General features: G+C 42.5%; 1 protein-coding gene across 1 annotated transcript in view; it reads right to left on the minus strand.

The window, feature by feature from the left end:
* The window catches only part of unc13ba (unc-13 homolog Ba (C. elegans)), a 181484-nt gene that overhangs the window by 47589 nt on the left and 109009 nt on the right, over nucleotides 1-24886 (minus strand). The window contains exons 14-21 of the mRNA XM_080466529.1: nucleotides 24687-24761; nucleotides 19651-19870; nucleotides 19321-19548; nucleotides 9995-10136; nucleotides 9446-9615; nucleotides 9129-9244; nucleotides 7923-8086; nucleotides 6467-6617 (exon numbers count right to left, since the gene is read on the minus strand). Of these exons, the coding sequence (XP_080322655.1) occupies nucleotides 6467-6617; nucleotides 7923-8086; nucleotides 9129-9244; nucleotides 9446-9615; nucleotides 9995-10136; nucleotides 19321-19548; nucleotides 19651-19870; nucleotides 24687-24761 (1266 nt within the window). The remainder of the gene's footprint in view (nucleotides 1-6466; nucleotides 6618-7922; nucleotides 8087-9128; nucleotides 9245-9445; nucleotides 9616-9994; nucleotides 10137-19320; nucleotides 19549-19650; nucleotides 19871-24686; nucleotides 24762-24886) is intronic.

A 24886-nucleotide genomic window follows, 5' to 3' on the forward strand; every position in this document is an offset into this window, starting at 1 on the left:
TTACTTACTAAGAGGTGATTTTATAAACTCAACATTTATCAGCTGAAGTGAAGGCGACACGGTGGGATGTGACTATTGAACAATTCTTTAATTTTAATGTCACATTTGTCACCTTGAACTGTCAGATAAGAGTGTTCAAATAATAATATTCGGAGATATTGCATTTACTGAAATGAGTTGAAAGTGAAGTCATAGCGACGTTGAACTTTGGCCACTGAAATCAAATAAGGCTGTTTTTTCTTTCTTTTTTGCGGGAGATTGATTTCAACATGTGATCACCTCAAGGTGTTTAGAAGAAATGAGAATATCGAGAACTACATAGATGGACAACTCGAGAACCTCGACGCCTCCTCCTTTACCTGTCAGTGGGCAGAGATGCAATAAAGGTTGGAGGATTACGTTGCTTAAGGTACGGCTGAACAAAGCACTTTAATCAGAAACTCAAAATGAGCATTTCTCAGAGCTCTGCGCTGTCTGGCAGCTCGATCCTCCATGGCTGATCAGCCGGAGTTTGACGTATCCATCAGAGATAGTTCATTGCTTTCATGCCTCTGCTGCTTCCAGTAGCTGACTTCTTCAAACGCTGCATTTGAATACCAATGACTTTGGGAAAAAAAAAAAAAAAGTCTTCACAGTTTCCGAGACAAAAGAAAATCTTCATCAGCCTAAGATATCCCACATATCTTTGCATTTGCGTGACCTGTGGGACAGTCCTCACTATTGCACATCCTGTCACTGAAAGCACCTGAACACTAGTGATCCACGGTCCAGAAAGACACAGTAACGGCTCCAGTTCCTTTTTAATTCTTTTACACGCCACAGGACCGACTGCTTAGATGACCAACGTGCAGCTCTGAAGCTGACGAAGCCTCGGCGCCCATTCCCCTTCATTCCATCTCCCCTGCCGATCACCCAGTCTGACTTTGTCTCAATGACTCAGTGACAGACATGAAAGCTGTGTCTCCCTTAACACTCCAGCTTTTGCAGGCATCGAGGGAAATTCCTCACCGTTTCTCTCAGTTTCTCTCAGACATTTCAGGGGGTGAAAAAAGTCATGCTACCTTTGTGTGTCCTTCGTTTTGCTTCCGCCCACTGACAGAGATGAGCTGATTAGACTTGGTTGGTGTGAAAACTAAGGCATGTCTGCATTTAATACAATAAAAAAAATAAAATTCTTCACTCCTGATCAAGTTTCTAACCCTTCAAATGTCAGTTTGATTACATTATGCTCTTTTTAAAATTGAAGAATACGCAAAGACTTAGTCATTCGTGAGCTAGTAATTCTAGTTTTACCCTAAAATAGTAGTGATTTTATCAAAAAATACTGATAGCCTGATACACACAGATCAATACTTTTTCTCCCCCTTTTTCTTCACACTGTTCTTCCTTAATGCAAAGCCTCCTTATCTTTTCCCTCATTATCGTAATGAATTCCTTGTTAGTGGACCTCTCCCTCCCCACGTGCACGTCCCACCCCGGAGTTTCCACACATCGTCCTCTGCTGCTCTGACACAATTTATGCCATCATAAAAACACTTGGCATGCTCTCCGATTCATGAGATGGACGATGCTTTTCTGCTCTAATTGGGAATAAATAATACTTTAAGCCCAAAAGCTTCACCTGGCAATTAAATAAAGTAGCCCAGAGAGAAAGAGAAGCGACGACGATGCTGATTTGAGTGTCATATTTTGTTCTGTATAAATGCAAAGTACAGTTTTTGATTCCTTGTATTCTGGGCATTAAAACACATTGTGGCTCAGTCAGAAAAGGAGATTCAGAAAAGCTCCAGTTGGTTCTGATCCAATCACAGCACTGAAAAACTGATGAAACCGAGTCGGTTTCCACACAAAAGCTTCAGCTTCTCCCTGGAGGAGCAGGTGCAACATCACCACAAGCCAATAAAAGGTTCCTGAAACAAGCTGCTGCAGGCACATCACATTGAATTATCTTGTAAGGAAACAGCTCGTGTTGGTTTGTTGTGGAAGGAAAGAATTGCTGCTCCAAGCAGGAAACACTTAAATAAGGCCGAGAGCCAAACAGTGTCGATAAAGAAAAGATCTCCCAACAAGAGATACGTTTTATCATGACAACCTGGCCAGTTCTAATTCTGATTGTTTATACGACAGCATTTCAAGTGAAAACGTATCGTTGTTGTTGAAGAAAGGTTTTGGGTTCATACAACTTTTTGAAAATTATGTCTGTTTACACGGAAACGACAGAAAACCTTCAAATGTTAAGTTAAGCATGCCAGGCCACGAATTGGCACCGTTTGAGGTGAGATGCAGTAGTTTAGGATTTCAATATAATAGGGAAGTATAACACGAACTTATCTTAACTGAATAAAACCAACAATGCAAGGCATTATAAAAAGCATTTAAACTCACCCTAACACGGTGCGACACTGTGATCTTTAATAAATACATAATCTGGAATGTGATGACTGACCTGTGGGTTCATCCAATGAAGGAAACAAATTCAACTGTGATATTCATAAGTTTTTATTACAAGCACTATTCTAATATTAGATATATTCACGCTCATTTGCTACTAGCGGGAGCTACTGGAGGTGTGTGTACCCCAGTGTGAGAATCACAAATGGGGCAAGTAAATGTACAGTTTCAGCCGCAGGTCCTCAAATCATAAGCTGAATCCCGTGTTTACCATCATCTTCATTTCTCCAGAGGAAGATAACATCCTCCATTATATACCGAGAACTGATGAAGACAAAGTTCTAGGCTTTTTAGAAAGTGCTTTTTATCCCTATTTTCCAATTTAGAAAGTCACGGAGTACATAATAAGAGCCAAGAAAACTAAAGTAGAGCCTCTTGATGAAAGTGGCACTTCAAACTGATAACTGCATCTTTAACTTTTGCCATTATCCCTCCCCAGAAAATCACGGCTAAAATGTTTTATGCTCAGTTGCATGAACCTAATCAATATGAAACCACTACAAAACCCTCAGTACACTTATAGTAATTAACTTTTAAAGAGCTCAAACTGCTCGTGGTTTTTACCGGGTTTTTTTTGCGGGGGGGGGGTGAAAGTAAAACTGTGACATGCCAAATGACACATTCACAGCAGCTTCCTCTGGATTTTATGTGACTAACAACCTGAAAGAGCTCAGACGATTTGCCTGCAAAAATCCACACTGTTATCAGCGTCCAGGAGAACGCATGGGAACTAAGAAAGTATGCAAAAGGCTAATGAGCAGAAGACTCTTTTGTATTATTGCATTGTGGGGACTCCTCCAGGCCAGAAGCATGATCCTGTACCTGCTCGGCACAGTGAGCGGTGGCGTTATAACTGTCGGCGGAAGGCGTGATTACAGAGATGAGTTATGGAGGGCAGATAGGCCGGCAAAACAGATCGATACCGTGGCCTTTCCCCACAGACGGCAGGCCAAGACGAGACGGAGGCAGAAACCAGCGGGAACCCAAAGACTGGAGGCTGCCCGGACAAATTGGAAAACAAAAACCACCTCGCTGCCATGGCGACGGGTGCACCAAAACTGGTTTGATTTAACAGCTATAGAGCAACAGGGTAGCAGGGAAAAGAGTGGGGCAATAGATGACATTACTGGAAACTGCTAGAGGACGTTAGAAAATGTCTTAAACTGACACCGTCGTGGATTTCTGTATTTTCATTGTGGGTGTTCATACTAAAAGTAGTAAGTATCAAATACTGAAGCTAAACTGCATGTTGATTGAGTCTCGAGGGAGAAGCTCAAGATTCGGACAGTTTAAGTTTCCTTTTTTTTTCCTGTTTTGCTTTGATTTATCCATCTCTCCATCAATCTATCCATTGATCAATTCATTCATTCATCTATAGTATATACAGTTGTTTTCAAATGAGGCTGGACATTTATTTTTGGAGTTGTTTTGACTCATCCGAAAAGTTTAGTAATTCACAGAAAAGGGACAAAAAATAGATGTACACTTTTTTAAGCTGCTTTTTTAAGTTTACATCATCATCTTTCAACCTATTGATGATTGAGAAGCTGTTTTATTAGTTTTACGACACTTTTATGAAATCTTTCAGCCTCTGCTCTAACAGCGGTCTGTCAGTGGTCAACCGTTAACACGGAAACCAACAGATCTGAAACACCGGTCACCAGCTCTGACACACAGCTGGCTGCACCATAATGTTCTAATGTGTCGCCTACATTTTTAACAAGAATGTCAGACCACCTGCTCCGTGTATTAAAACACATTTTTATATACAGGTTAATGTAGGTGTGACTGGCGTATGGAAGGATTCAGCACCGATTTATATGCGCGGCGTCGATCTCGACAAGAAAGTATGTGTCAGAGTGTTGATTCTTCAAACTGAAGTGAATAAAAGTTTGTGTACTTATTCACACTTTAATATTTGATGCTGAGTCATGCATTAATTATTTTCATGACTGATGTTCTTTTTCAAACAGGGAAAAGAAAACCACAAAAAAAAACCACAACTGATGTGTAAAGACACACACACACACACACACACACACACACACACACACACACACACACACACACACACACACACACACACACACACACACACACACACACACACACACACACACACACACACACACACACACACACGGCTCAGTTCAGTGAAGTTTAACAAGACAAACTTGTGAAACTAACAATTCTAAAACAGAAAAACTGCTCTGCTGTATCTCACATTGAAAGCAGGTCTGTTTCTGTCTTTTGAACATTTAAAGTAGACACAGCTGCTCGAACACCATCAGAATGTGGACGTGACCAGTAGGACGGTGAATTTCACCCGATTGGCAAAGATCAGTTCAGTCATTGAGCAGAGATCATCTCTCTTTATCAATCCCATTTGTGGAACTAAAAAAGCTGAGATCCATTCCAACATGCCACGACTTTTTAATGCTCGTTACTCCTGCTGGGTGTGTGCAGGTCATTCTCATAGTGCCGCAGTGACAGAAAGAGTGTGAGGCTCTATGATTGATAACCTGCTGGGTCAACTCGTCAGGCAACACAGGTCAGATTCTAGCTCATTTACATAATTCTAATTTAATCAAGTTACGCAAATACTGTGTCACAGTCAATTTAGGAGTAACGGCAAGACGCTTTGAATATAAGATTTATCAGGCTTCTTTAGAATAAAATCAGTGATGGATTTGGCTATTAAAGGAATTACACAAGAGAAGTGAGCAGCTGATTGTTTATTACAGGACACTTTTCACTTTTACTAAATATTAAAAAAGACTTTTCATAAGGTTTCATGTCACTTTATGATTATATACTCCATGATGGCTGGTTTGGATGAAGATGAAGGTTACAACTCATCAATGAGTCAAAGTGCGACAGCTGTGCATGGCCCAACTATTAACTAAAAGCTAAAAGCGCCTCAAATAAAGTGTGTCTAATGATCTAATTGGAACTTTTGGTACGACTGAGACGCTCATGGCAGATTGTTGTTGTTTTTTTCCTTTTTGCTGGCAAACCAACCAGTAACTACTCTTCATCATATCAAGGATAATAGGATATTCTTCTCATGACCGCCCATCATGTATGCTAATGAGTTAGAAACGAGTTCAATGAATGGTGGGAAGACAAACCGTTCTTATTTTAAACCTGTTCATCCTCCATATTTACTTTATTATACTATTCTAATAAAAAGAATCATGGGCAAGTCACTGCAACAAATATTTGGCAGGCAATTTATAGTTAATTATTAAACCATTTCTTTGGATTATATCTGGTAAATGGACTAACTTACATAGTGCTTTTTAGCTGACAACAGCTCATCACATTCACCCATTCATTCACACACCATTGGAAGCTGCAGCCGTGCAAGGCATTGTCACTCCAATGGGGGCAGTTTGGGGTTCAGTGTCTTGCCTAAGGACACTTCGGCATGTAGGCAGGCAGACATGGGAATCGAACCGCTCTCCCAACCGAGCTATGCCGCCCCAATCATCACAATCATCAGGGGTGTCAAACACATTTTAGTTCAGGGTTCAGGGGCCACATCTAGCCCAGTTTCTTCTTGAGTGGGCCGGGCCAGTAAAATCAAATTAACCATATTAACCTTTAAATTTAAACTTTAGGTTAACTTTTGTTGTGGTGCAGAGTAGCCCTGATGGACAATGTCTCTATTTTTATAAAATCAAAGGATTCCCACTCAAAATGACTACAATCCCTACATAACCCCAATTTTAATTCTGTAAAATACAGTGAAATGTCAAAAAGAAATTTGACACCCCTGATCTATTCACTGTTAAAATAGCTTTTCTGTGCGATACACTACCAAACACAATAAATGAGCAGGTATTAATGATTCCTCTTCATTCCCATCAGAACATGTGTTTTAATTCATGCTCAGATTGAGAACGAGTAACGGAGGACTGATGCGCCTGTATTGATTTCTTTTCTGCAGAACTTAGCAGCTGTTTGTTTAGAATTGTGTGTTTGCATTTTACTGCCACCGGTGCCGACTTACCCCAAAGTTGGAGGCTGCAAATCTGGCTGGAGCGGAGACGTTGGTGGAGGCGGTGGGGTGGGCGTAGAAGGCATTGATGTTGGCCAGCAGGGTGCTCATCACCGCTGGCACCCCTGACAGCATGTACTTGGAGGACAGGCAAGAGAAATGGCTGAAGAGGAAAAGACGGGGGGATGATGGGTAAATTGGAAAAGGGATGTGAAAAGAGGGCAGATATCGAGGGGGGGAGGAGATCAGAGGTGTGACAAGCCACAGGAGGTTCAAAGAAATGTGGAATTAGAACAGGTTGGGAGAAAATAAGTGACGATAAGACAGGTGAGGGGGGTTGAGAAGACATTACGTATTTACAGATGAAGGAGGGGCGGCATGGATTGAGAGAGATGGAAGGAAGAAAGAGTCAGAATCAGAGGTGAGATGAGAATAAAGTCAGTGAGGGAAAACAACCAAGATGCGAATCAAAGACGTACAGGTCAAATCATTTCTTCTTATCTGGACATCTGAAGCTGCTCAGCTTCGTTTTTCTGACCTTTGTGTTTGAAGGTGAGAAAAACTTTTCCATTTTGTTCAGGAATAAAAATGTCCTGCCAGAAAATACTAGATATAATGTTATGGTATCGTACAGTGGAAATAATTGTTGGTATTAACCCAAAAAAAGAACAATCAATTGACAAACAAACATGTTTAGACAAAAAAATTTTCCAAAGAAATAAATGACAATTGACTCAGCCAATAGCAAGGACCCAAACAAGGATCATCTGAACACAGATTATAAATTTGGGATTAAAAATGATCAATTAGACACATTGAAACACTTTGGACAGTGTGTTTGTTCTACACCAACACAGGAGCAGCTTCCTCACATAATCGGCTCATAATGTACTTTAATGGCCTTTTTCACCACTTAAAGACGATTTTGGCAATATTGAGGTAACAAGCTTTTAAGAGCAGGCCTCTTTAAAAGAAAGTGAAGGATAGCTGTTCATTTTCTGTATTTTTTATTCAACATTTTCATTTAACGGATCAAGGTGCCGTTTCCACTGAGATCAAATCTGCTTGTCAATCTGTTCCAGTTTGACCGGGTAATGCGACCGCGCTCACACACGTGACATACATTTCCTCTTGCATGAAATTCAAATTCTGACTTTATTAATATGATTAAAATGTTTTGCGTGTGTGTGTGTGTGTGTGTGTGTGTGTGTGTGTGTGTGTGTGTGTGTGTGTGTGTGTGTGTGTGTGTGTAATCTATCTCTCTCCACCTGCCTGCAATGATTCCATTCATCCAACGAGGAAATCTCCAAGTGGGCGGGTCATCGTCTCTAATTAGATGTTATAAACTAATTTGAATGCCGTTTATAGTTCACAGCCCTGCCCACCCCTCATCACATCACATCACGCACACACACTCTCTTCCTGATCTAATTCACATACAAACACACAAACACACACACACACTCACGTCATGGCCTGGTAGATGGACTCGATGCCGTAGCGCATGGCGAACTCGTCCACGATGTCTTGCTGCAGCTCGTCGAAATAAACCTTCCAGGCCTCGTCTCCTTGTGCCGCAGGGATCTTCACCACGCCGCCGCCCTCCACGTCTGTCGAGTAGTGAAACATGTTCTGGATGGAGAGATCAAATCACAAGCTTTCAGAGCAGAGCTTGAATCGAATGTTTATTCTGACACTGTGCTTCTTTTACATTTTTAAGTCTGGGCCCAGAAGCCAATGCTCGAGCTCAGTCTTTCTATACTATTAAAATCTCGATGAGGTTTTAAATTTGAGGTTACGTCCAGGTGACATAAAGAGCAGATGAAGGCATTACCATAACGCAGTGATTCCCAACTTTTTTCCTTTAGGAACTCAAATTTTTATCTTTATAAACCCAGACGACCCCCCACCACAGCCTGTACAATTACAAGAAAAAAATTAAAGGAGACTCTTAACACACTACATGTGAAATACAGTTTAAAAGTTATATTATGTAACAATGAGTTCCTTTTCTCTGAGGATAAACTATTTGGGTTTACTCTCCATCTCGGGGCGTTTGGTGGTTTGGAGTCACTTCAACCTGGAAAAGCAATGAGTCGCAGTCGCACAAAAAGAAGGAAGTTTTGAACCATCAGATATTTTGCAGATTTTTTTAGCCGACCTGGAAGCCTTCAGACAGTTGCTGTTGGAGTAAATTAGCTTTACTATATCTAAATAAAGATAAGGTAAATAAGGTAAAATATTATACTTTTCAGTGAAAAATAACTTCTCGTCTTCTCCTCGAAGACCACTATCACTAGCCTGACCAACAAACACAGGAAGACTATGAGGCTGATGTCAAATTACAAATTAAACAGGAAAAAGGAAGAAGAAAGCCCTTGGAGGGAATCAAAAGGCTGAATCAAAGCCCATAATTTGACGATATAGTCACTGAAAAATCTAAAGTTCATCAATTCGCAAACATGCAGGAGGCATTAGGCAGGTATCGTTCCTTTTTTCAGGTCGACTGATAAATATCTGAAGGTATTCAGGTCAAACATTTCAAAATGGGCTTGGACATTTGTGGAGTGCATTTCGAAGATGTGTCCTGAACACAAGAAATCAATAATACAACCAAACTAATGATAGAAAAGATGAAACCAACAAATCACACTTAGGCTGATTACTGGGTTACCTCGTGAAGGCACGTGTACTGGACGTAGTAAGGAGCCACTTTCTCCTCTCCCTCGATTTCCACACTGATATGAAGACGGATGGCGCCAGACACCGCCGACTTGTCCGTTCTCTTCTCTGTAAGTGGAAAAACACGCACACGTACACGCACACACACACACACGCACACACGCACAGAAATACATACAACAGTCAGAACTGAACTTTCGCTGCACTTCATCACTAAGACAACAACCAAAATATTGAATCTATCTGACGCAGACATACAAACACGTTGTGCGTCTCATATCTTGGTTGTTTACGTAAGAGGCCACTCACCCAGGTTGTACCAGACGTCCATCTCTCCGCTCAGAGTCCGGACCTCAATGATGCTCTGACCCAGGAAGTCGTCAGACTCTCGCTTCAGACGCTGCTTCATTCGCGACTTGATGTCGTTGTCTTCGTCCCAAACTCGGAGTTTCACACGATCTGATGAGTTGTGACACTCGCTGAGGAGACACGTCGTTGGGACATAATTTACACAAATGTATGAATTCCCCGAAAATATTTAGAAATATACGGCAGCTATTTTTTTTCTTTTTTCATGTGATTAAAATCACAACCAAAATCTTATTACCGAAACTGTTTACTGATTTGTGAAAATTGCCTCGCAGGCCACCAAGTATGAGAATACACGTTGCACATAGTTTATTCACTCCTAAGCTCGAGCTGCCTCCTTCCCTGTTTTCCTGCTTGGAAAATTTGCCCTATAGAACAGCAATTAGTGGAAGCCTGAGTCCAGATTAGGTCTTCAAACCAAATGTGAGTCCTTCAAAAAGTGCAATGCACTTTGCGCAAAACAAGCTCAAGAAAAAAAAAAAGACTTACAAGCTGAATTTCTCCTCCCAGACCGGGTTCAGGTTGCCGTAGATGGTCTTGGTTCTCTTCTTGGTCTTCCCCACCTGGATGGTGACGTACGGATCACTGGAGCCGGTCCTGTCTTTGGCTTGGAGACCCTGCGCGCTGATGACTGATAAAACACAAACAATGAATGCCTGTGATAATTGCATAAGAAAAACAAACTCCTACTCTCTAAATCATCAGCGTTTGGCTTCTCGTGCACACACGTGCACACGGTATCACCCACATGGTTATGCAAAGCATCCTGGCGCAACGCTCATGACTCACGGGCAGATGTTGAGTAACGTTTTTCACTACCGACACCTGACAGTCTCTGCAACAAGCCGTTCAAAGGAAAAGTGTGGAGAGCTAATTCAGAGGTTTCTTTCTCAGCAAGTTATGAAGACTGAAGTCACCCTCTTACTTCCTTTGTTCATCATGGTCAAATTTGTTGGTTAAGTGTCAAAGTACGCTAAAGTACATTTAATGTCCACACACACACGCACAAGGATGTTAGCATGCTAATGCGATGTAGCATTCGTAGTTAGCATTGTGAGCTAGTACACAAAATTTCCTCTAGAATTTTCTAGTTATTAATGTTATTCTATATTTTGATGGGAAAGAAAGTCAGTAGATTCATTTGATTTGTTTCCTTGTGGTTACTAGTTTTGGGCATCAGAGGGCGCATTCGCATATTGAACTCAAGGCTGTGTTTACATGACAATGATTCAAGGGAAAACACATCATTTTAGTGTTTTCGTTTCAGAAACATTTTGCGTTCGCACAGAAATGTACTGAAAACAATGTCCAATTCCATGTAAACAGCAGAAACAATGTAGTTCTCACGTTGAGCCACCAGTTGGTGCTGTTGTTTGCTTTTGACATGAAACCACACACACATATGTGGAGAGAACAGCACGCTACAAACATTAACAATGGGAGTACACGGACATCCGGGTGGAGAAATGACCAAGTTGGATTGTCATTACGGTGACTGTCACATATAAAACTACCAAGTCTCAGGAGAATATGGACTGGGAGTCATGACAATCTGGAGGGAAATTGTTGTTATCGAAAATATTTTTCTTGGGAACCGTTTTCAAAAAATTGCATTTGTGGGGGCTCCGAGCACCGCTGTCATGTGAATAAAACCCAAAACGCTACTAAAGTTTGGCCTTTTCACTTGAAAATGTTGTCTTATAAATGACGCCTTAGACAACTTACTTTTCCTAATAAAGGCAATTTATTTTCACATTTTACAGCAGCATAGCAAAGAAAAATGTAAACATAAACAATATATTACCAGCATGAGTGTACGACACGTGGATGGAGGCATTATCAAAATCCGTATAAAAAGTATTCATGTTATAAGATGAGGCAGGGTGAAGACACGTCAAAGGTGAAAGGCTCGAAAGAAAAAGGACATAAATAAATCAGTTTGACCTGAATAAACAAATCAAATGTTGCAACTAAAAGCAACAAAGCACTTTACAAAAGTCCAATGTTCATTTTTAATTCACTGTTGGTAAAACGTGGTCATTTGCTGTCTCAACTTTACTGGAATTCATGGCGTATAATGCATCTTGTTTTTGCATCACTCCACCAGGAATAGAATGGACTACATTAAAAAAAGAAGAAGCACTTTCAGGGGCTTTCTGGCTTCAGTTCAGCACAGTGACAGAAACAAACTTTGATGGATTAAGATTGTCTGGAGGCATCTTGTTGAGGCAGAAGGTCAACGGCTGCCAAGGAGGCCGTTTATTTGGAGTACGACGTTCCTGCTGCCGCCGTCTCCGCTGCAGTGACGGCTCTCTAATCCAAGTGTGACGGCAAGTGAGAGCCGAGCAACAGACACTCATGAGTGTAATTATTTATATTGTAGCTGGCGTGGTGCCTTTGTGCTTCCAGCAAAGATATAGTGGCTTCTATCTATGACAGAAAGGGAATAAAAGCATTTACAGGAGGGTGGAAATATTACTTAAAAAGACTGATGCACTTACTGCGGCTTCGGGATCAGCTTCTGCTTAATGCAGAAATTTTCAATCAGTGAGGAGAAACTGATTGAAAATTTCTGCATTAAGCAGAAGCTGATCCCGAAGCCGCAGTAAAGACAACTGAGGTCATTTTCAGGCAGAATGACCTGAAGCACTTACACTGGATAAATGTCTCGCACTTTCAGAACGAACAACATGCCAATCACTAACCCTCCCTGTATCATGTCTGTGATTGGTTGGTTGAGTTCCAGTGACTGATGCGTTTTATCTCCGTTAAAGAGGGCTGCGAATATTAATGTGTCAAGTGATTCCCTGATGGCAGGGTTGGATTCTTCAAAGAGTTCTATGAGGCGCAACGCCTGTCAGTCCACCATCGAGCTCAATCACAACTTGGCTGAAGCACAAAACTCAGAAGTTGAGTCTGGATCTATTTTGGATGAATGACATGATTGATTCATGTAGAATGAAAATCCAAATTTCAAAAACTCAAACAACTTTAATAATATGCGTACATGTTTTCTGCATTGTGGTAGCCCATGGGCCAAAACTGGCCTGCAAGAGGCTCTAATCCAGCTGCAACACCACCAAGCAAATAGTATAGATTTCAAACAAAACAGTCCAAACTCAAAAAATTATTCATTCCCCTCTTAGATGTGGCACATATGTATTTTGTTTTCCAATGTGAAACCAAATCTAATCAAGCCAAGTGGCGAGAGCAGGTCGACCAGCTGGGACTCACGTCTTTCCTCAAAAAGTGTCTTTGTGCGACAGCACACGGCCCACCTTTCTACTATGTGAATACTGGTATGCCTCAGTACTTTTATATTGTTTCATAGCTGCTCCATCAACCCCTGATGACAGGACCAAATAGTTCAAAATGCCACTGTAAGTTACTGCTGGCCACCTCCTCATGTCTTCTTCCCATTTCAAAATTGAGGGTGAGTGAAGCAATATCATGCCATCTGATTGTCTTCCCTCAGGTTTCGTGAGTTCCCATTTCAAAATACTTGAAGTAGTTTGTTTCGTTTAATTGTATGCTTGTGGACAAATTAATACAGATAAAAACAGCGATCTAATGTTTATCGGAAGCTATTTTGTCCGTCGGTGGAAGTTGAAAGACAAAATACGGAAGTTGGAGAGAATTGAAAGTGAGCACAGCAGAATAAGGTGAATAGAAGGAGTTTAATTGGGCAATTCAAGTATGATTACAATTGTGTTTATGTTGACATTGTAGCAATTTTCAGTAATAATTGTTTCGCTTCGTGAAAATATGCAAATGTTCAAACTCCACTGGAGCACTGCTTTCTGACTGTCCTCCAATCAACTGTCTGTGATCTGCACCTCATCTCCATGGCAACACACACACACTTGTTGCAGTGTGGAGGAGATACTAGGGGGCCGAGAGTGGCAGCCACACACAAAACAGTTACCATGGCGATGGGGGCGGGCCTTATTAGACATCTTCAAAGGCTGTTTGACTTTCAACTTTTTGACAAAGGTCAAAGATGAAAGGAGCACTTGTAAGGCACGTTGTTTTCATGTTTATGACATCATGCATCAAACTTTACAACTAGATGAATGTCACTGAACAAATCATTTCAACCTTTTACTAGGTTGGTATACAGTGAGTGAGCTATTACACTCAATAACTTTGAACTGCGAAAAAAGTGAAACCCGTGATTTCGGAGTACCGTGCTAGCTTAAAGAAGACCGTACTTCCGCCAACCTTTACTCGAGATCTTGTTTCCACGTACCAAGTAGAGCCAGAGTTTCCAGCCAAAGAAAAGCGAATGATCCGGATTGGATATCAAAAGGAGGAAATGCAACAACACAAAATGGTTGACACTGACCTCTTGAGTGCAGAGAGGAAGAAAATGGAGGCCAGAAGAGTTGCTAATCTAAATTTGGAATCGGCTCAACAACGTGCAGAGAAGGAACGAGCTGAGAAGGAAAAAATGAAATTGCTAGAAAGGGAACACAGCCGGAAAGTAATGGAAAAAAGCAAACTGGATGAAAGTACAGCCCGGGATAAAAGGAGAGAAATGGAACGGAGTATCTGTTGCGAAAACCAGCGATTAGTTGCCCAGGCCAAGCAAGCTCGGCTTAAACTGTACGAAGAAGAGAAACTGGCTGATCTACAAGATGCTGAATACAATAAACAAAAGAGGCAGCAGCAGGAAGAACTCGCCCTTCAGAGAAAGGCTAAGATCACCAATAACTCATATGTTGCTAAGCTGTATTCTCTGATTGACCAAAAAAAAAAACGGAAGGCGGAACAGGAAGAGCTCAACTGCCTAAAAATATATGGATATAAAGTAGAGGAAAATGAACAACACAAAATGGTGGCCACTGAGAACTCTGATGAATTTCAAAAATTGCGGGCAGAGAGGAAGAAAATGGAAGCTAGAAGAGTTGCTAATCTAAATTTGGAATCGGCTCAAGAACGTGCAGAGAAGGAAATAGCTGAGAAGGAAAAAATGAAATTGCAAGAAAAAGAAGATACAAGAAAAGTAATGGAGAAATTCAAATTGGCTGAAAGTACAAAGCGGGATAAAAGGAGAGAAATGGAACGGAGTATCTGTCTCGAAAACCAGCGATTAGTTGCCCAGGCCAAGCAAGCTCGGCTTAAACTGTTCGAAGCAGAGAAACTGGCTGCTCTAAAAGATGCTGAATACAATAAACAAAAGAGGAAGCAGCGGGAAGATTTCAACCTCCAAAGAAAGTCTAAGATCACCATTAACCCATGTGTCACTCAGCTATATTCTCGGATTAACCAAGACAAAAAACTGAAGGCGGAGAAAAAAGAGGTCAACCGCCCAAAAATATATGACTATCAAGAGGAAAGAAAGGAACAACACAAAATAGTGGGCACTGACGTCTCTGATGAATTTCAAAAATTGAGGACAGAGAGTAAGAGAATGGCGGCTAGAAGAGTTGCTAATCTAAATTTGGAAAGTGCTCAACAACGTGCAGAGAAGGAAAAAGCTGATGGGAAAAAAATTAAATTGCAAGAAAAAGAACACAGCCGGAAAGTAATGGAGAAAATGAAACTGGATGAAAGTACATCCCGGGAAAAAAGGAGAGAAATGGAGCGTAGTATCTGTCGCGCAAACCAGCGATTAGTTGCCCTGGCCCAGCAAGCTCGGCTTAAACTGTACGAAGAAGAGAAACTGGCTGCTCTAAAATATGCTGAATACAATAAACAAAAGCAGAAGGGCACCTTCAAAGAGGTGATGGCAGTGAGAGGGGCTGGTAAAGTGCTGAACCCCCGGATGAAGCGGCAGTAGAAATTGGCGAAGCCAAGGAACCTCTGTAGCTGTTTACGTGCCTCAGGGATGGGCCAGGCAGCGACAGCAGAGACCTTGGCTGGATCCATCTGGGGGTTCCCCTGGCCAATCACATACCCCAGGAAGGAGACCAAGGAGGCATGAAACTCGCACTTCTCAGCCTTCACAAAGAGAGAGTTCTCCAGAAGCCGTTGGGTGACCGCCTGGACATGATGGACATGGTCCTCCTTGGATCTGGAGTAAATGAGGATATCATCCAGGTAGACAAAGACATGTTTAACGAGCATGTCACGGAGGACGTCATTGACGAGGACTTGGAAGACAGTGGGGGCATTAGTGAGGCCAAATGGCATGACCAGATATTCGCAGTGTCCGGTAGGCGTGTTGAATGCCGTCTTTCACTCATCCCCCTCTCAGATGCGGACTAGGTGGTAGGCGTTGCGGAGATCTAACTTAGTGAAGATGGTGGCCCCTTCCAGGAGCTCGAACTCTGACGAGATGAGAGGGAGGGGGTACCGGTTCTTTACTGTAATGTCATTAAGGCCCCGGTAGTCATTGCAAGGCCTCAAGGTCTTGTCTTTCTTCTCCACTAGGAAAAAACCAGCACCAGCAGGGGATGAGGACGGGCGGATGATGCCCGCTGCCAGGGAATCATTAATGTATGTCTCCATGGCTTCTCTTTAAGGAACAGACAGGGAATACAGGCGACCTCGAGGTGACTGGTGCCGGGTAGAAGGTCGATGGCCTGGTTATAGGGACGGTGAGGGGGAAGCGAAGTGGCTTTGCCCTTGCAGAAGACCTCTCGGAAATCGTGGTACTCTGGTGGAACCCCGGAGAGGTCAGGAGATCGGATGGTACTGGTCGTGGACAGAGGAACTGAGGCTTGCTTTAGGCAGACCTGATGGCATGCAGAACTCCACCCCAGGATGGACCCCGTGGCCCAGTCAATGTGGGGGTTATGGTAGGGGGTATCCCAGAATGAGAGGGAGATGGAGCGAGAAAATAGTGCGGGAAGGTCTTGCGTGCGAGCAGGCAAAAACAATCTGGCAGTGGGTGAGTGGAGAGCAGGAGTCTTTATACTGAACCTGTCTGAGTGAAAGCAGGTGAGTGGCGTTGCCTTGATGAGATGGCTGGCTGGCAGTCAGAGTGGAGCAGAGGTGGGTGTGCCTGGCAGTAAGAGTGGAGTGAGCAGAACGGCTGAACTGTGACAAAGATGGTCTTTCCTTAGAAATGAACCACTTGTTCTTGTGAGATCCCAACAGAGTCTTGGAGTCAAATGCTCACAAAACCAGACTCTAAACTCACATTTCAGTTTGTGTCTCCTTCCTGTCACCCCATGTGTCCGGGCGACTCCTCCTTTATGGGCAGAGAGGTGAAGGAGCACACCTGATTCACATCAGGGGTTTAATCACTTCAGCCACATATATTTTGAATAACTATTTTTTCATAAGCTATAATTTAATTTTGTCATCAAATGGTGTATATATTTTTGGATATGTGTGTGTGTATATAGGGATATTGTTTATGTATGTGATTGCACAAACTGCCTGAAATCAAGAAATGATCATGATAACATGAGTCAGTTTTAGGTTTTCACTAGTCAATGAATATCCCAATTACAGCCTAGATCATCAGACATGGTATCAATGTGCATGAATATTGCAGAGGAAAGCTATATGACTTGATATGACAAGACATTTTGGAGATTATTTAATGTACTAATTCACCACTCATAGAAATCCTGAGTGGTTTGAAGAAACCACACACACAAGGCCAAACATTCTGCAATGAAATCTTTCCAAAAAAATTGCAATGCTTGGTTCTTTCAGCCTATATGTCACTTAAAAACAAATCTCAATTGCACCCACTTAAAAAAACATGTTGAATCTGAGCGTACGCGGTCTGGCCTTGTTTAAAAGCACATGGCCCTGAATGAGATCTAAGCGTTGGCTTGTCCCTCCATCTCTCCTTTAATGGAGCTCGTCACTGGTGATTGGGTAGACAAGGTGTGATGGCTGCCATGGCAACACTCCTGCCACTATATGGTGTGATGTGTCTGGTTGCCCGGGTAACAGCGGCGGTCCTGACGACGTGTTGTGAAGTAGGTGGGGTGGAAGGGGTGCAGATGCAAGTCTGTTCAAATTAGTGAAGCCAGCAGACAAATAGTGGAAGTTCTCTGCAGCTTAGAACAGGTTGTGAGATAAAGAGGTGGACTTTCATGCGTGTCGAGGAGATGTAGATATTTCCCGTGGTAGTTGCGTTGAGGTTGTATTCACACTTTTGATTTGAAGAAGCTGCAAAACTACCACCAGCAGCAGTCACACTAAACCACTGAAAATGTCCTCTGATTGATGTGCTAACAACGGACCTCAGATGAATGACCGTTCAACTCGACAAGAAAAATGCCTTGTTTTGGGAAGTTATTAGTTATTTTTCAGGGTTTCTTTGGGGGGTGATTTAGCTGTTGCACATTGACTCAACATAGTGATGAATGTGTTATACACACAGAAGAAATTTTAACAGAAACACAAAGTATTTTGTTGCTAAGTTTGGAATGGTGGTGATAATAGGGAGAGATAATAATAAAAGCTAAGTTCAAGACATGAAGAGAGAAAAGACAGGATGTGTTACACCTGTTATCACACATTTGTCGTCCATGTTTTCGGAAGTGTTTTATGGAAGGGGGTCATTGTAATGTTGAGACATTACATACATTCTGGAATAGAAAAATAAGGATTACATTTTTTATAATTTGCTGAAGTTTGAATGATTTTTAGCATTTTCTTTTGCTATCATTCCATGAGTGTACAAGGGAAAAAAAAAACAGCTAAGAAAGTGAAATGGTAAGTAAGACTAAATGGTGAATGGATTTTACTTAGAAAGTGCTTTTCCACTGTCAACCACATTCAGCCATTCACAGACACACTCACACACCAATGGGGGCGGCAACCGTGCGAGGCGCTCAATTTAATCCATTGGGAGCCGTTTGGGGTTCAGTGTCTTGCTCAAAGACACTTTGATTTGTGGACAGGTGGAGATGGAGAATCGAACCTGTAACATTCCAACTGAGAGACGAGCGCTCTACCACAGCCCCCTCAAAAGAAAATTTGTAAAAGACATGAAGCCTAGAGTTGGATTCTCGGCAACATTTACATAGTCTATCTGAAAACACCACTTTTCATTGCCTTTTTTTCATGACAAAGTCTCAAAACTGTCAAGGTGAAGTGAGTCTGTCCTCAATCCGACATGAGCTGGAAACAACAAAAATCAGTTGAACAAAAGAAGACCATTAAAATCTGGAAATAAGAAAACATTCCAACAAAGCTTTAAAGGAATGTTTGTCTTGTGTTTTAGGTTACAGCAATCTAAACCTTTAGTCTGTGCCAAATTTTAAAGTGGTCATATTATGCAAAATTGCCTTTCTAATGGTTTTCCGACAGTAATCTGCATCCCCATACCAGGAATGACGCCCCAAAAGTCAAGAAAATCTGGCTTGTTTAAATTTTTAAAAAGTGTGTGGTCCAACGAGCCAATGAGAAATCAAACCCTATATACTGTCATAAGAGGTTTGGCCAATCCCAGTCAAGGTAGTCCCTCCCTTTGACCCTCCCACAATTAGGCAGCTCTGCTCTGGCACATGGCACCACGAGAGGAAGTACTTCCTCCTCTTCCCAAGATGGGCATGTGTGGGCGGGGCTAGTCCAGCTCACACTAACACAGCAGATTCTGAATGCGGCTCCTATGATCCAATATTCAAATGGCCAAAAATCAAACAAAAGCTGGATTTGAAGCAAGAAATGTTTTTGGACGAATGAGACCATGTGAAAGTGTTGAAAAGCTGTTTGATATGACCTCTGTAAGAAATTCCCTCAACCTTTTTGGAAATGTGGCACTGATATTGAAATTTGTAAAGTCCAACTGACTTTCTGTTTTAAATAGTTAATCAGACCGTGTTCCAGTGAGATAGCGCATAAGTAAAAGACGAGGAGAAAGCAAAATAGACGAGCCAAACTGATGAACTGATAAGACGTACTGTTGATGGTGATCTTGGCCGACCACTTGGAGGTCCCGTCTAGGACGTTCTGCTTGATGCTCTTCATGTGCTGGTTGTGGACCGCCTTGGCGATGTTGAACACCCTCCGGATCTCCTCGAAGATCTCAGGCTTGTTCCTCTCGCGGATCTTCATCCTGTCCTTCATCGCCATGATGATGTGCTGCGTCCGGTCCTCTGCTCCGGTCTTGGAGCTCTTCTCTGCTGCTCCTGGGAACCAAAAAAAAAAACAACAAGAAAAAACCCATAAGCTTTGAAAAAGTGGAATTAACTAAACAATCATGGTGGGAGAGTCTAGCTGACGTTACTCACTCTGCAGGCAGTCGGCGTTGAGCAGCTCTTGGCACTTCTCGTGTACTTTGACCCCACACTCTGCGCAGCGCATACCCTGCCGGGCGATGCCCCACAGCAGACCCTCACACTCGTAGCAGTACGTCGGCGTGGTGGCCGTCCACACCTCGAAGTTGTGCGGCGTGGTGCAGGAGATGGGGTAGATCAGAGCCTGCAGGGTCTTCTTGTAAACGTGGGTTTTCTGTTGGAGCCGAAGAGATGAACTTAATACAAAAAAAAAATGGGAAAATCGGCTGGTTTATTGGCCAAATGGTGCAAGTTGATAGATTTGTTTACTGCAGAGGTCTGCAACCTGCGGCTGCAGCTACATGTGGCTCTTCAGCTCCTCTGTAGTGACTCCCTGAAGCTTTCAGAGCATAATTGGTTTCATTTATATTTGCATTAAACACTGATTTTAAAAAATGGTGTAATCACCAGGCAAACAACAGGGAAATAAGGTAAAACAGATGAAACAGCTAAGATGGCTGGAATTGCTAAAAAAGGATAACGTAGTTTAATAAATTAACTAATACAGGAAAAAACTACCGACCCTTCAGGTCGGTGGAGAGCCCTTGTCCCAAGTGGAGGAGTTCAAGTATCTCGGGGTCTTGTTCACGAGTGGGGGGAAGATGGAGCGTGAGATCGACAGGCGGATCGGTGCAGCGTCTGCAGTTATGCGGTCGCTGTGTCGGTCCGTCGTGGTGAAGAAGGAGCTAAGCCAAAAGGCGAGGCTCTCGATTTACCAGTCGATCTTCGTTCCTACCCTCACCTATGGTCATGAGCTTTGCGTCATGACCGAAAGAACGAGATCCCGGATACAAGCGGCTGAAATGAGTTTCCTCCGTAGAGTGGCTGGGCGCACCCTTAGAGATAGGGTGAGGAGCTCAGTCACCAGGGAGGAGCTCGGAGTAGAGCCGCTGCTCCTCCGCATCGAGAGGAGCCAGCTGAGGTGGCTCGGGCATCTGTTTCGGATGCCCCATGGACGCCTCCCTCGGGAGGTGTTCCGGGCATGTCCCTCCGGTAGGAGGCCTCGGGGCAGACCTAGGACACGCTGGAGAGACTATGTCTTTCGGCTGGCCTGGGAACGCCTTGGGGTCCCACCGGAAGAGCTGGAGGAAGTGTCTGGGGTGAGGGAAGTCTGGGCTTCCTTGCTTAGACTGCTGCCCCCGTGACCCGGCCCCGGATAAGCGGATGAAAATGGATGGATGGATGGAAAAAACTACAATGGTCAAACTTGCTAGTAAATGTTGTTGTTTTTGTTTTCAGAAAAAGAAAAAAGGGGAAAAAAGAAAGAAAAGGAAGTATAGGAAAGTATAGGAAAACTAAAATAAAGAAAAGAGAAAAAAGAAAGTAGTCGACTGTAATATCAATCCAAGGTGGTCATCTGTCCATCCAAATGTATGTGTACTCCCATTGTTAATGTTTAAGCTGTATTACTTGTTCTCTGTGCGTGTGTGTGTGTGTGTGTGTGTGTGTGTGTGTGTGTGTGTGTGTGTGTGTGTGTGTGTGTGTGTGTGTGTGTGTGTGTGGTTTCATTACAAAAACCATCCACAGCGCCACCTTGTGGCCCAGCATGTGAACCGCATCGTTTTCAGCGTTTCTGCCGTTCCTGTCTAAATGGACATTTGCAAACCGTCACAGTGTAAACGTGAAACTTTTCTGAAACGAAAACGCAAAAACACCGAAAAAGTTCATAGGTTATAGGTGAAAGTTAATAGGTCATAGGTTACCAGAAGATATTAGTTGAGAAAGAAACAAGTACGATAAGACATATTAATATCTGCTGGCTTCTACTCTTATTCGCTCCATTGTTGCTGTCCAGTGTGGGAGGAGTGTGGGAGGACATGAACACATCAACTCATGATAAGAGAATAACTTTGATTGGCTACGGAGTGAATTTCTACTGTGGTGATGTGTGTAACTATTATTATGGCTATTGCTTCTTTGTATTAATATTTTCATTGTCATAATGATTTCCAAGCGGTATTAAGTATAAGAGACCGTTTTATGCTCTACAGGAAAGTCAGACCAGTTTCTTCTTCCTTTACGGGACTTTTTCTCCTTCCTTGCCCAAGTTTTTCATTTGCTTCTAACTGCTTTGACTTTTATTGATCTTCTCTATGTCATTGTCTTTTGCTTTCATTTTTCTATCTTGTGCTTTTAACTTATTATATTACCTCTGACAACCATTTCTTACCCTCACCACTGCCAGAAGTACTCTGGCTGAAGAGAAAGAAGAAAAAAAAAAGAAAAAAGGAAAGTGGGCAGGAGCTCTTCGCTGCCAAAGCTAATCTTCAGACTCCAGACGATTGACGAAAAACAAGCGTTGTGGGGCACAAGTAAAAAAGACCGTGTTTTTTAGGATTTGGAAAATGCTTTGAGCTTTGTACACTGAAAATATATTTTGCTTTTGGCTCCCATTTTTCAAGAACTGAACTCAAAGATCTAAGACTTTTTTTGCGTGCACAAAAGGCCTATACTTCTCTCAAATGCTTTACACAAATTTGTCTCAATTGGCGTTAGTGAGCATTTCTCCTTTGGCGTAGGCCGGCCACAATAAAAGGAAGGACACTCAACAATGCCACCGATGTCACAAGTTTTGAGGGAGCTGACTGCAGGAATGTCCACCAGAGCTGTTGCTCGTGATTTGTGATGTTTATTTCTCTACCACGAGCCGTCACCAGAGGCGTTTCAGAGCATTTGACAGTACATCCAACCAGGACCTCCACATCCATCATCTTCACTCCCAACAGCTGAACAGCACACACCGACCAGGAGCAGGGAAAAGAATTATGGTTTAGTTGCACATCTCCAATAATGTGGAGGACGCCGTGCAGGAAGCTCGCTTGTCGCTCGCTGCTGCAGTCTGCCGGCTTCCACCCAAAGCGTCGCTGTCAAACCTTGAGACAACTTGCTCATTATGACTGGAAAATAAACATTACCAGTGAATCAATCCTTCTACATGGTGGTGAACTTCTTTGTGGCACATGCAAACTCGACGCAGAGCTTCCGGGAGGGAAGGGACCGCTTAAGTGGTACAGAATGCCCGATCCGTACTGGAGACGCAGAGGGAAATATCAGTCATTACAGCTGAGATCCTTTTTCACTTACTGCGGTCTCCTATGGCTGCTGTAGCCTTTCACAAAACGTTCTGTCCAATCTCATAGAGCTTGATTTTTAGTCACTAATTGCACTTTTAGGTTACTTTACTGGACTTTTGTATGTGTTTATTGTGTGTGTGTTGGCTAAGGCCAAATCGAAGTTTTTAAGTTTTATGCAGCAGACTGGAAATATTAAACGTTTGAAAATGTTTTAACACCAACAAAATAATAGTCAAGTCCTGCATCCAGGTCAGAAATGCTCCTTTGCTTTGCTTTTGACTTTCTGGTTCTCGCGTGCAACATAGACACACTCCTCAGAGAGGAGAAAGGCAGGAGAAAAGCAGAAGTGTAAAACCTAATTTCATCTACTTGTCAACATATTTAATGATTAAAGTGCTAAAAAAGGAATTAATAAGACAGTTTTCTGTGGTTTGACAAACTAGATCCAGTTGATAGAGTTGAATAATTTAGATAAATTGACAAAATGAGCTCATGGCTTCTGTAGTAAAGCTTTAATTCAGATGGGAAAGGCTTTTCATTTCTCATGCAAGTCAAATTAGTATAAAAAAATGTTTTATCGACATGCTCTCCTTAAACAATCAAGATTTCTTTTTTTTAATCACCTTACTTTTTCCTTGGGTTGAATTTTCTGTCGCAGACTGTCCAGAACAAACTGGCAAACCTCTTGAGGTTAATTAACCTCTCAGTTGAATCATTACCATTTGTGTATCTGTCTGTATGCGTTTTCGTTTTAGAAAAGTTTCTCGTTTATATGCAACGTTTTGAAAATAATGTCAGTTTAAGCGAAAAACAGAAGAAAAACTGAAAATGACAGTTAACATGTTGGGCCACTGGTGGGTGCTGTTGTTTGTTTTTGTGATGAAACCACACACATATGCGCACAGAGAACAACTCGCTATAAACATTAACAATGGAAGTACACGGACATTCGTACAGACAAGACGACTCTGGAGGAAAACGTTGTTGTTATTGTCCATCTACTGAGCATGTGTACAACAACTATTTATTACGGCCATCGTGTGGATGTGCCGTAGCACCGTTTCAGAAAAGTTGCATTCCATGGAGATGTTTTCCAAAAGTTCCAACTGAGTAGCCATTTTTCAAAAAGTTGCATTTTCAGTGGCTCCGATCACATGTCATGAAAACAGACTCCCAAAACACCAACAACGTTTTCCGCCGTCTATACAGGGCTTATGAGGTACTCACAGGTTTCTCAGGTCCTCTAAAGAGGATCACTCAACTTCTCCGGAGGATGAGAGGCTCTTATCAACACTCATCATGTGGCCCTCCATCTAGAACTGTCAGGCTATATGTCTGGGTACTCTTTACACAACTACACTGTCACTGACTTTCAAACCCTGCTTTGTTTTTGACTGAATTCAGTGACCTAGAGTATGGTTTGAATTATCAATCTTTCCTTTAACAATTAATTCATCCATCATCCTGACATCAGAGCTAAGAGCCCAAAAGAAGTCCATAATAATCAAACATAAAGCCCGCTGCTGGCTCCACTGTAGCCCGAGGCTGCCTGAAGCTGACTCAGCACAATTCGGCGCGTACAGTATATTGGAACTCCGACAATCAGATGAACAATTTGGCTGCGGGAGTGTGACAGCAGGAGTACAGTTGGAGACTAAAGTGCGAAAATGAGCGTGAGTGTTTGTCTGTCAAAACAAGCTGAGGTCTGTGTGGCTTCCAACACGCTGGCAATGAGGCGAGAGCGAGTCTTCCGAACTACGAAATCGTGGCTTCAGTTTCAGTGTGTGTGTATGTGTGTGTGTGTGTGTGTGTGTGTGTGTGTGTGTGTGTGTGTGTGTGTGTGTGTGTGTGTGTGTGTGTGTGTGTGTGTGTGTGTGTGTGTGTGTGTGCGTGTAGCATATGTATTTGGCCACTCACAAGCTCTTCGTCTTTCAGGGATGTCCGTGTGGTCAGAGCGTGGGCGAGTCCAGCTTTCCTTGACTGTATCATGGACTGAAACAGAAATCAGAGACATCAGTGTTGCACATCACACAGAGATGCACAAAGATGAAAAGAAAAACAAAAAAAACACTTCAAGCAAAATAAATGCTGAAAATCAGCGAGTTGTGTCAGTCTCT

This window comes from Lipophrys pholis (assembly GCF_963383615.2).
Source record: "Lipophrys pholis genome assembly, chromosome: 7".
Classification (NCBI taxonomy): Eukaryota; Metazoa; Chordata; class Actinopteri; order Blenniiformes; family Blenniidae; genus Lipophrys; species Lipophrys pholis.